At 34.9% G+C, this 11,265-nt stretch overlaps 1 protein-coding gene across 3 annotated transcripts; it reads left to right on the top strand.

Moving 5' to 3' along the window:
- The first annotated feature begins 1,360 nt into the window (after positions 1–1,360).
- tefa (TEF transcription factor, PAR bZIP family member a) lies at positions 1,361–9,232 on the top strand. 3 transcript variants are annotated; one of them, XM_051123696.1, is made up of 5 exons: positions 1,361–1,613; positions 4,140–4,493; positions 4,654–4,862; positions 5,592–5,803; positions 5,923–9,232. In XM_051123696.1, the coding sequence occupies exons 1-5, from the start codon at positions 1,538–1,540 to the stop codon at positions 5,942–5,944; spliced, it is 873 nt and encodes a 290-aa protein (XP_050979653.1). In that variant the 5' UTR covers positions 1,361–1,537; the 3' UTR covers positions 5,945–9,232. The 3 variants fall into 3 exon arrangements, with proteins under 3 accessions (XP_050979653.1, XP_050979652.1, XP_050979651.1); XM_051123694.1 differs by lacking the exon at positions 1,361–1,613 and adding an exon at positions 2,824–3,153; XM_051123695.1 differs by lacking the exons at positions 1,361–1,613; positions 5,923–9,232 and adding an exon at positions 2,822–3,153 and having other exon boundaries at positions 5,592–5,807.
- The last annotated feature ends 2,033 nt before the right edge of the window (positions 9,233–11,265 follow it).

Raw genomic sequence — 11,265 nt, 5'->3', positions numbered from 1 at the left:
CTTCTGCTCACCAAGGCTGCCTTTATTTTATCTACAGTACAACAAAGTCAAATTTTAAAGGAACTGTTTTCTATTTGAATATTTTAAAATATAATATATGTCTGGGATTTCAAAGCTGTTTTTTTAACACCATTACTCCAGTCACATGATCCTTCAGAAATCATTATAATATTTTGATTTGCTGCTCAGATAACACTTATGTTGAAAATAGCTGAGAAGAATTTTATTTCAGGTTTTTTTGATGAATAGAATTTCAATTTAAAGCGGACATCAATTTAAAGCATGCTTGTTAAATAAAAATATTAATTTCTATAATTTCTTTCCCCCCAAAAAAATATAATACTGACTCCAAGCTTGTGTATTGTATATAGTAACAAAGGCTTTTTATTTCAGATAAATGCTGATATTTCGATCTTTCTATTCATCAGTCCTGAAAAAGTACTCAACTGTTTTAAATATTGATAATAATAATAAAAAATGTTCCTTGAACAGCAAATCAGCATCTTAGAATTATTTCTGAAGGGTCATGTGACAATTTAACTTTAATCACAGGAATAAATTACATTTTAAAATATGTTCAAATAGAAAGCAGTTACTTTAAACCGTAAAATATTTTGCAATATTACTGATTTAGCTGTATTTTGGTGAGCAGAAGAGAATTCTTTAAAAAGCATTAAAAATCTTACTGTTCTTAATGTATATTTTTATCCAATCAAATGCTCTCTAGAATGAGAAGTCATCTCAAAACCTGACTAGCATGTAGACTACTGAATGGTATGCAAAAAGCAGTATAGAAAAAGAACAGTCTGCCTGATTAGGTCGTATTCATTGAACAATGCCTGGATAGCCTTTTAACTTCATTATTTTTGCCTCAGTGGTTAGTACATCGCAGGTCAAAGAATATAGAGGTCAAAGGTGGCAGATGTAGTGTGCTTGGAAACTTGCCAATACTACACACCTACCTGAATACAGGACATATTCTATAAGATTTCAAACCTAGCTAGCGTTTAATTTTCATTTAATCTGTTATTTCCGAAATTAAATGCCTTTATTGCGCTTCTGTAGAAATGGATAATTATCATATTTCAAAAACACGACTAAGTCGCTGGAAAGTGAGAGCCACTGATAACGCAGCTGAACTAAATTTTTGCCCTCACTTTCATAACACTGACACGCAGATGTTTCAGACTTAGATAACTTGTCTTCATTCTTATTGGTTCGCGAAGTGAATACAGACACCTAGACTGACCAATAAACTACCGCCCCTCATTGACTATTAAACAGCAGACGCACTGAAACGACGTTCATTGGTCAAACTCTTTATGCCGCTGGAAATAAGGCAACTTGAGGCGGGACTAGTTAAGTAACTTTGTGGATACGACAAACCTTGTGACCGCAATAAAAAGTTTCAGAATTCTTAGTGGTGCATCAAATTACTCTTCATGTGAGAGACCGTCTGATTTAGTGAAGGGTCTGATTAAGCGTCTCCTGCATCCTGCTTTTTCCCAAGTGTTTGAGAAACTGACACTGTTTTAAGATGTCTTCAGACATTCCGGAAATATTCAAATCCTTGCTTGAGTATCCCTTCTCTGTCCCTTCGATTGATGACAACGGTAAGAATTTTCACTATTGGCTCAGTTGAGGTAAACTGAATCACAATAGTTTTACATAAATTACCATTAATTCTGCAACTGACAGAACTGTTACGCTGCAGAATTTGTGACATTAGATACTACGTCATGAATTAAGTAACAGTTAGATGGTACGTACTTAGTGGTTCAAAATAAGACGCACGTTATAGCACTAAAAATGCATAATTTTAGATGAACGTGATCTTTTTTTAATGATTAGTAAGTGTCAGCAGCAAATATTGTGTATTTTTATAATTGCTACATTACTAAAAGTCTCAAAATAGACTGTGTTTGCAATTTAAACAATATGATTTTGTCATTTGTATTAAGTAAAACAGATATAAAAATTGGTACAGATATTTTAAATGTGATGACACAGATCCTGTTATATGTTAAAGGTATGCAACCGTAAATTTGATGTGCAAATACTATACAAAAACATAGGCTACACTCTGCAATAGCTGTTTATTTGTAATTGTCAAATACAATATATAACATAAAGAATAAAATATGAAATTTGACCAAGTAACATAATTTGCGTATCACCTGTCGTAAACCCAAGGGCAAGATGTTTGCAATCTCATAAAACCTGCAATGTTTTCTCTACACATTTGCTGCTTCGTGATTGGTTGGTATGCACACTGTGCGTGCCATGACTGCACGTGTGAGGCCATGTGCCAAAACCCGCCGTAGACTGCATAAGTTACGGGTACACACAACCGGTTCTCTCTCGGGACATGAGCTAGTTAGGTGCGATGACGAAGCATATTATTGTTTCAATCCCTGACCCTGTTGTGTTATTAGTGCTGATTACGTTAAATCTTAATAAGAAGTGGCTTTGAAGGTCACTTGTACTATTAAAGCAGATTTATTTGGAATAAATTGGTAAGGCATGTGATTTAAAGGTTTTATATGGTACATACGCGCACAGTTTGAACCAGACGGTGTCGATGTATCTCTACGCGGGTCTCGTTTTTCTAACACATTTGTGAAAAGATATGTAACCGTTTGACCGACCAATGAGGAGTCGCTTTTTTATTGTCAACGACCCTTTAGTTTACATACTGACACACCTTTGTGTAGTCATGACTAATTGAATATTCATTAGTAGAGCGCAACCAACCAATCCGGATCTAAAAACCAGTGTTTTTTTCTTTAAAGGGGGCGTGGTTTATATAAATATTAAAACACTCTTCTGTAGCTAACTGGGAAATCAGGTCAAATACAGAAGTAGAGTCTGAATAGAAAGGTGTGAACCGGCGAGGTGATTTCAGATTTGATTTTCACTGCATAAAGCATTAAAGACAATATCCTTTCTTGATTAAACTAAGGATTTCAACTTAACGTTGCCTTTAAAGTTACGCTATTCTTACGCGCGGCACGACAGCGTCGGTCAAAATGGACGTGGACACTGTTTCCGTCACGATGGACGCACGCTCTGATAGTCCTTCTCCTGCTTTCCCAGTAGTTTTAAAGAAAATCATGGAAATTCCGCCACCGAATCTTCTCGAAGGCGATGACGGTAAGTGCCTCTGCACCAGTAGCGCGCTTGTTGGCTGCGCAGAATCTTGCGGTCGGTGTTCGCCGTACTGCCGAATTACTACTATATTATGTTGTCAAATGCATCCTGTATGTTAATATAACAACAGACCGAGAAGCTTTTCGGTTGTTTAAATACAGAACATGTTTATTTGTGTTATTTATAACATGCTTCACGGGGTCATGCGTGTTGGTTCTCGAAAAACTGGATTGAACTAGTGATGTCCGCTTCGTAAATGAATCGTTCTTTAGCGTCCGATCTTTTTTAGTTAGTGCAAGTGATTCACAATAGCAATTACATTATTTTAACTCTGTTTAATATACATGCACGTTATATTGTGGTTGTAAATATTTGTTTTTGTATTGCCTGTCACATACTGAACTGAGACGTGAAAAAACAAAACGCGTTATTATATAGTTTCAACAAAAACTCCTTGCAAGAACCGAGCATTCCAGTCAGATGAAACTGATGCAGTTTGGGTTTTATTTTTCCCAAATTTGCATTTTGTTCTACCAATTAACAGAACTTTTAAATCTTATTACATTTTTATTACTAATAAAATATGACAGTCATATTGTTAACTTGATTTTATCAGGTGAATTTATTTTGTTGACCATTTTAGACACTACCAGTCAAAAGTTTTTAAACATTAAGATTTGTAATGTTTTTAAAAAAGTCTCTTCTGCTCACCAAGCCTGCATTTATTTGATTCGAAGTACAGCCTAAACAGAAATATTTGTACTATTTAAAATAACTGCTTTCTGTTTGAATATATATTTAAAAATGTAATTTATTCCTGTGATTTTAAAGCTGATTTTTATACCATCATTTCACCAGTCTTCAGAGTCACATGATCCTTAAGAAATCATTCTATTATTCTGATTTGCTGCTGCGTTTTATAGATTTGGGATTTGAACGAAACATTTTGCCTGTCGTAAGTTGTGTGTTACTGTGTTTTCACATTGCAGAAAATGATAAAGAGAAACTCTTTGAGGATGTGGACTCAGGAGGGGTTAGTGGAATGGGACCGTCGGCTGCCTTAACACCTGCCATCTGGGAAAAGACCATTCCCTATGATGGCGAAACCTTCCATCTGGAATACATGGATCTGGAGGAGTTCCTCATGGAGAATGGCATTCCTGCCACAGGGGATGAGGATCAGCAAAAGAGTCTTGCAAAGGAAAACATCCAGCTTTCAACTGAAAAACCATCCGCAACAACTCCAGCAGTCTCTCTTATGCCAGTCATGGAACTGGATCAGTGTGAGGAGGAAGTGGTCACAATCACGGAATCCAGCTCTAGCTCGACAGACGGCAAATCAGGTCAGCAGAGAAAAGCGAACACAGTGTACTTTCTGTCACAAAACGCACTTTACACAGTCATGCCGTTTATCATGAAGATCTGAGTCAACAACAATCAAGTGATATTAAAACATATTTAAATGAAATAGCAAATTTCATTGTTGGAATTCAATTTTCACAGATGAGGACCGTGTGACGCCAGATCCCATCAATCCAGAGGATATTGAGATAGAGGTCAACTTTGAACCCGATCCCACAGACCTTGTGCTCTCCAGCATACCTGGAGGTGAACTGTTCGACCCTCGCAAACATCGCTTTTCTGAGGAGGAGCTGAAGCCTCAGCCGATGATCAAGAAAGCAAAGAAAGTATTTGTGCCTGAGGAACAGAAGGTAAACACACAGTCACACCTTCATCTGAATTATTATATTAATTTAAACAACAACAAAAAAGTCTTATTTGAAATAAAAGACACTTTTAGAAATATCCTTAAAGGTATTTTATTTCAGCTGGTTGCCAAGCTTATTCTTATTTTAAATTAGTGCTGTCAAATTGATTAATCATGATTCATTGCGTCCAAAATAAAGTTTGTGTTAACATAACATGTGTGTGCTGTGATATTTAAATGAACATATAAATGCACAAATGTACATTACAAATAAATACTGCACATGCACATATATTATGTAAACACACACTTTTTAAAAATGCAATTAATTGCGATTAATCGATTTGACAGCATTGCTTTAAATTAATGTACTAAAATAAATTAAAACTGAAATAAATATGAAGTCTATATAAAAAAGAACTAATAAAAAGGACAAAACACACAATAAAATTACTATTATTACAGAAAACAAAAATAAAGATCCTAAAATAACACCTGAAATTACCTTAGTGTTGTGTAACATTATACCCGAAGCAAGATCAAGAAAGCCAAGCAGGCATTTGTGCCTGAGGCCAGAACTTAATTATACAGTTACACCCTAAATGTAAAGTCACAATTTCAGAACGTGTGTCATGTAAAACTAATTTCTAACAACAAAGTGCCGTTCTCGAAACAGAGAAAAAATTTCATTCCCTAACTCCCTAAATTTGATTATGCCCACTCACTGTTTCAGGACGACAAATACTGGCAGCGGAGGAAGAAGAATAACATTGCAGCCAAACGTTCACGAGATGCCAGACGGCTAAAAGAGAATCAGATCACAGTACGGGCAGCCTTTCTGGAGCGAGAGAACTCTGTGCTGAGGCAGGAAGTGGCAGAGTTACGCAAGGACTTTGGGCGCTGCAAGAATGTTGTAGCACGCTATGAAGCCAAATACGGACCGCTGTAAGGGACAAACGTGCATACAGACAGCACATAAACACACAATCAAAACAGCCCCACTCAGAGTTAAGCAGCACTGTTACAAATGTGGTGATTAACAACCTTTTCTCTTCTTTTTCAAGTGGACCGGCTGAAGACCTCTAAACAATTATTGATTTATTTCCATTTTAAAAGGCAATAAATTAATAATGGTATGGCATGCAGAGGAGAAAACAGGAGATAAGTGAATGAATGATACTGTAGAGCTAAGTGATATTCATATTCATAAACCATCTTGTCAGCTACTTTTATCAACATATCCCATTCATTTTAATCTTACTTTAGTGCAACAGCACATCCATGTATATTCAATAGAGCTTTTAACTGTGTTTTTTAACTTGATCTCATGACGAAAATGTACCTGTGGGAAGTTTTTTGCAAGACATGAAATCACTTAACAATCAATTTCATACACAGTTATGATAACAGCTCCACATGTTTTGCTTCCTGAACGTAACAAGCTTGCTCGGTAGATCAGCCGGCATGGAATTGGACGTAAAATGCAAAATTGCTATAAAAAATATGACTCAGAATGAAAGAGCTGAAAGATGAGAGAGCGAAAACAAGCCAAAACGGCATTCTTGTGATGGACCTTTCTCACATTTCCGGGTTACTCATAGCGGAGGGTCTTCACAGTTGGGTAAAATCCAAGAGCTGTGAATGGGAGAGTACCACAGATGTATTTTTTGCATTCCAATTTGCTCAAATAACAAAAGACAAACTACACGACTTTCAATCAAAGAAAAAAAACTGAAAGAGATTGATATCGGCAGTCAGATGAGAGAACAATGTAGGGCTGTCAAACAATTAATCGTGATTAATCGCATACAAAAAAGTTTGAGTTGCCTAATATATGTGTGTGTACTGTGTGTAACCATTATGTATATATAAATACACACAAATTAATGTGTATATATAAGAGAAATGTTATTTATGTACAAAATGTTTGTATTTATATATAACATAAATTATATAAAAATCATACTAAATACATATACTTGTAGATTCCTAAAAATTTATACATGAATGTGTTTATATATACATAATAATTACACAGTACACACATTAGGCAAACTCAAACCTTATTTTGTATGCGATTTATCGCGATTAATTGTTTGACAGCCCTAGAACAATCAAATTTACCATCCTTCCTGCATTAGAAACACCCTCGCATTAAACTTAACTATTTTTTGTAACTTGATGAAGAAGTGATGTAATACGAAGTATAGTGTTATAAATGTAAATACATTTAAAAAATAAAAATATGAAAAACTTTAAAGGATTTATGATGAGGATGACCGTTCAAATGCGTCATCACAGTCTTGTGAAAAGGGTCCATTGCATTGTTCACTCTATCGGGTAGGTTTACTCAGGGTTGCCAGGTATTCAGAACAAAACCCGCCCAATTGCTACTCAAAACTAGCCCAAAACTAGTCCAATTATGATTACACGTTATTTGTCGGGGTTCCTCTGGTAAATAAGCATTTCAGGGGCTAAATACGATTCAGCTCGCGGACATCAAAAACAACCCGAGGCAACAGTGGTAAAGTAGCCCAATTCCGTGGGAAAACCGCAGACTCGGCAACCGTAGGTGTAGTGCAGATAGTATGTTATTTTAAAATGTCATGGAGCAATAGAGTAATAGTGCCACTCAACAGACATTTCAAGTCAGAGCTGCGGTAACGCACAAAACCAAAACGTACCATATGTACGTTCATCTGTTGAATGTAACGAAACACGCTTTTAGTGCCACTCTGTGGACATTTCACATCGAGTATGTCACAAAACGCATATGGTGGTTTGTATTTCACGTCTTGCGAAAATGTTCCTACAGGTACGTTTCCATCATTAGATCAGGCTCGGTTTTTTGTCATGCACCAAGGTAGAAGAGGTCTTCCCTCACCTAAGTTTTATAATATCTAATTAGTTTTAGAAAATAATGTACCTTGGAAGTCACTGGCCTTTATCAACTTCCATATACTTTCTTATATATCTTCAGTATGTTTATCTCTGACTTATTTGACATTAATTCTAAGAATTCCATTGGCAAACTTGGTACAATGTACCACTAAGTGGTACATTACATCTGCAACAGTAAATAAAAAAGCCATCTTTGAAATAATGGAGGAATGTATCACATTAAAAATTTATAATTACGGATACCTGGAGGAAAAAAAAAACTGTAAGCAGGAATTGTATCATGTTTTTGTGCTGCAAAAAACATACGTGTTTTGTCTTACTGTCTGCGAGTGCTAGAAAAAGTACTGAAAATGTGCTCTGTATATGTGCAAAATGTATTTAGATAGTGTCTCTCATACTAACTGAGTAGATCTTCTAAAATCATATCTTGTTTACTTCACCCATGGTAGTTTGTCCTTTCCGGGACTCATGGAGGTCAGTTTATGTACCGAAATAACACTCTGTACATGTGACGGATCTTGTATCTGCTTTAACTTAGAAAAACAAATGAAGTGCTGTTTGTTTGTTTTTTCATATGTATCATATGATATATTTTTTTTTCAAATAACTTCAGATATTTTACAAAAACGGCTTTGCAGTGTGAACCACACCATTCACACACAGCTCAGAGTCAATATGAATCCGTAAGTGTCTTCAGCAGAACGCCTGTTTATAAAGCGCACAAGTGTGTTACATATCAGAAACCAAACTCAAACCTCTCGTAAGGGCAAAAGCCCCCTGCTTGCCACTTCTCTTCATTTCAAGCACTTTTGTGCAACCTGTCTCTGTCATTTGGAAACATACATCATCAGGGAAAGAAGATTAAGGGTCAATTCACAAGTTTGACAAACTGTCAGTATCTTGTGCTTTCCGTTCAGTGTTGTGAAGTGGAATTTAGGCTGATATTTATTACCAAGTTTAATTTTGCAATACGCACACGTGACCACATTGTCCTTTTTCAGGTGTTTTGTGAAAAGGGAATCTGATATGTAACGTAATCTTGACCAAAGCTAACTTTGATTGAATGCTGAAGAACACGAATTCTTTAGCAAGTACAAAAAGACTCCACTTAAATCAGGTGTTGAAACTTTACATATCTGTGGTCTGTAGGTGCTTTTTAAAAGCGCACCTACGGTTTGTCATTTCTCCTTGAGCTTCCTTTCTGACGAGTGTGTAATGTGAGATCAGAGACAATAAAATGGACTCGAGTTTGATGGCTTTTCTGAAAAGAAGAGTGAAAGCATTTCTTCTGTTCAAACTCAAGTCGCATAAATGAGATGCAGTAATCTTTGTTTGAATGTTTTTCTATTTGTTATTGTTCTTTTGGGAGGAATGAATTCTTTTTGTAAGTCTTATAACTTTTTTGACTTGTAAATGTTGTCTCGATGTCTTGGCTGTTTCGTGTTGTACATATTATTAAAGAATTCAAAAATGTGTCTTGCCTACATGTCATTTATAACAATATGTTATAGTACATTTGATCACAAAATGCTTTGATGCCTCAGAGAATTATGACTAACTGAATCTCAAATTTCAGATGAGAGAGGAGCGTTGTATAACACAGACAGATGCCAAAAAAAAAAAGTTGCATAACACAAAGAGGGCGGGGCTTAAGAAGGCAGTGTGATATGCAGATATACTGAGCTGAGCCAAACAAAGAGACATGGAAAATTTTCGACAATTTGTCCTCTCCTCTCACTACTGAAACAGTAATATATAATTTATAACATTATAACAATAAGAAGGGTAAGATTTGACCTATTAAGATTAAAGATTAAAAGTAGGATAGAGACGAGGCTTCACTATACAGGTATTTGCAGCAATTTTTGGTAAACATTACAGCATATTATGCCTTGATTTTTACGTCGATGACATTTACAGTATAATTTTATTCTGGAGAGTGATGGAGAGGCAACCCTTACGAAATTTAAATATAAAACCAAAAATTAATTAACCACAAATTAACCATGGTCTTGCTACACTAACCATAGATTAACCATGGTATTTGTAGAAAAACTATGGTTATACAAATGGTAATCAATGCGCCAAAAAACATGGTTACTACACTGTTACTATACCATGGTTAAATTTCGTAAGGGTTAATATGGTTTTCTTGTACTTAACCCTCAGGTATTGCTAATGTGACCATACAGTTTAACTATTTTTCAGTTAAACAAATGTTCTATATTTTAGTTCAATAATATTCATTTAATATTTTAAGGAGATCGTTTAGTACTAAATACTATTTGTTTAATAATTATGGTCCATTAATGACATAATATATATATTACTTATATTAAAATTAGTGTAGTATTTAAGGTTAAATAGAGAAAAAGGTTTTAAATTCCAATGCAAAGAGGCAAATTAGAGTCATTTAGTTGGTCGGGGAAAAAAAACATTTTCATATGTAATGCCATGGTTTACCCAATAGGTACCTGCATGGCTCTTTACCAAATATACATGTATCTAAAATATTGCAGGTCATACTAGCTTACTTATTTTTAAGTTTTTCATTTGAATAAATATTTAGAAATGATTAAACACTATATTTTTAAATGTGAAATTGAAAAAGTTAATACCTTACATCCTTTTTTTAATGATACTTGTATAATTACACACAATAAATGCAAGCAAATACTGAATTTAAACCAAGTTTAAATTGGTGCTAAAAAAAGCATTCAGCTGCATTTTTACCCCCTTACATGTACAGTATATACATATAACATGTCTCAGTCGTGACTGTTACGATAGTGACAGTTTTATGGAATAACATTCAGAAACCAAAGATATCAGTACCGAAACTTCACCAAATGTTTTGGTCAAAACGGTTTCAGTGGTGACGATTTTAGATACTTTTGAACCCAGCTCAAAGAAGCTAATCAGCACATGATTAGCTAGCACAGTACAAATATAAAAACTAAATGTTATGGAATAACTCCCAGTGTTTAATTATAGAAAAATGGTGTTTGGTAGTAAAGTTACACACAGATTTTCAGACTTTTGAACACATATACCTCAACATGATGGGGCCTATCTACACCATGTGGTTATTAGAGAGAGGGACACATCAATATTTGAAGAGTTCAGACACAAAACCCTCTAAAAGCCATCTTTGTCAAAAATGAGATAATGATACTGAGTGAATGCTCTCGACACACATACGTCAAACTCACTAAATCCCATCGTCAGCCCAATCAGAACACCTGTACTTAGACAGAAACCTATACATAGAAGCATGATAAAAATGCTTATTTTAAAGGAAAACATCAGATGGACTTAGAGGCTTTTCCATCTGAACTCTTAATTTCCTGATCATAAATGTAGGGGTGTAGTTTAAAACAGTCTCAGCCAATGGACTATAGTGACATGAAAATGCGGGACACATTTTTTTTTATATATACAAAGTTTCATAATTTAAAAAAAAAAAAAATAATAATAATAATAAAATATTTTTACAAAAATCAAAA

This window comes from Labeo rohita, chromosome 12 (assembly GCF_022985175.1).
Source record: "Labeo rohita strain BAU-BD-2019 chromosome 12, IGBB_LRoh.1.0, whole genome shotgun sequence".
NCBI lineage: Eukaryota > Metazoa > Chordata > Actinopteri > Cypriniformes > Cyprinidae > Labeo > Labeo rohita.
This window is presented reverse-complemented; position numbering and strand designations above follow the sequence as displayed.

What these genes read in the sequence shown, in the direction of transcription:
- tefa (XM_051123694.1), top strand. Translation starts at nt 3,030, where the DNA reads ATGGACGTGGACACTGTTTCCGTCACGATGGACGCACGCTCTGATAGT. An exon ending in TTGTGCCTGAGGAACAGAAG is followed by an intron (nt 4,863 to 5,591) that starts GTAAACACACAG and finishes TCACTGTTTCAG; the next exon opens with GACGACAAATACTGGCAGCG. An exon ending in GAAGCCAAATACGGACCGCT is followed by an intron (nt 5,804 to 5,922) that starts GTAAGGGACAAA and finishes TTCTTTTTCAAG; the next exon opens with TGGACCGGCTGAAGACCTCT.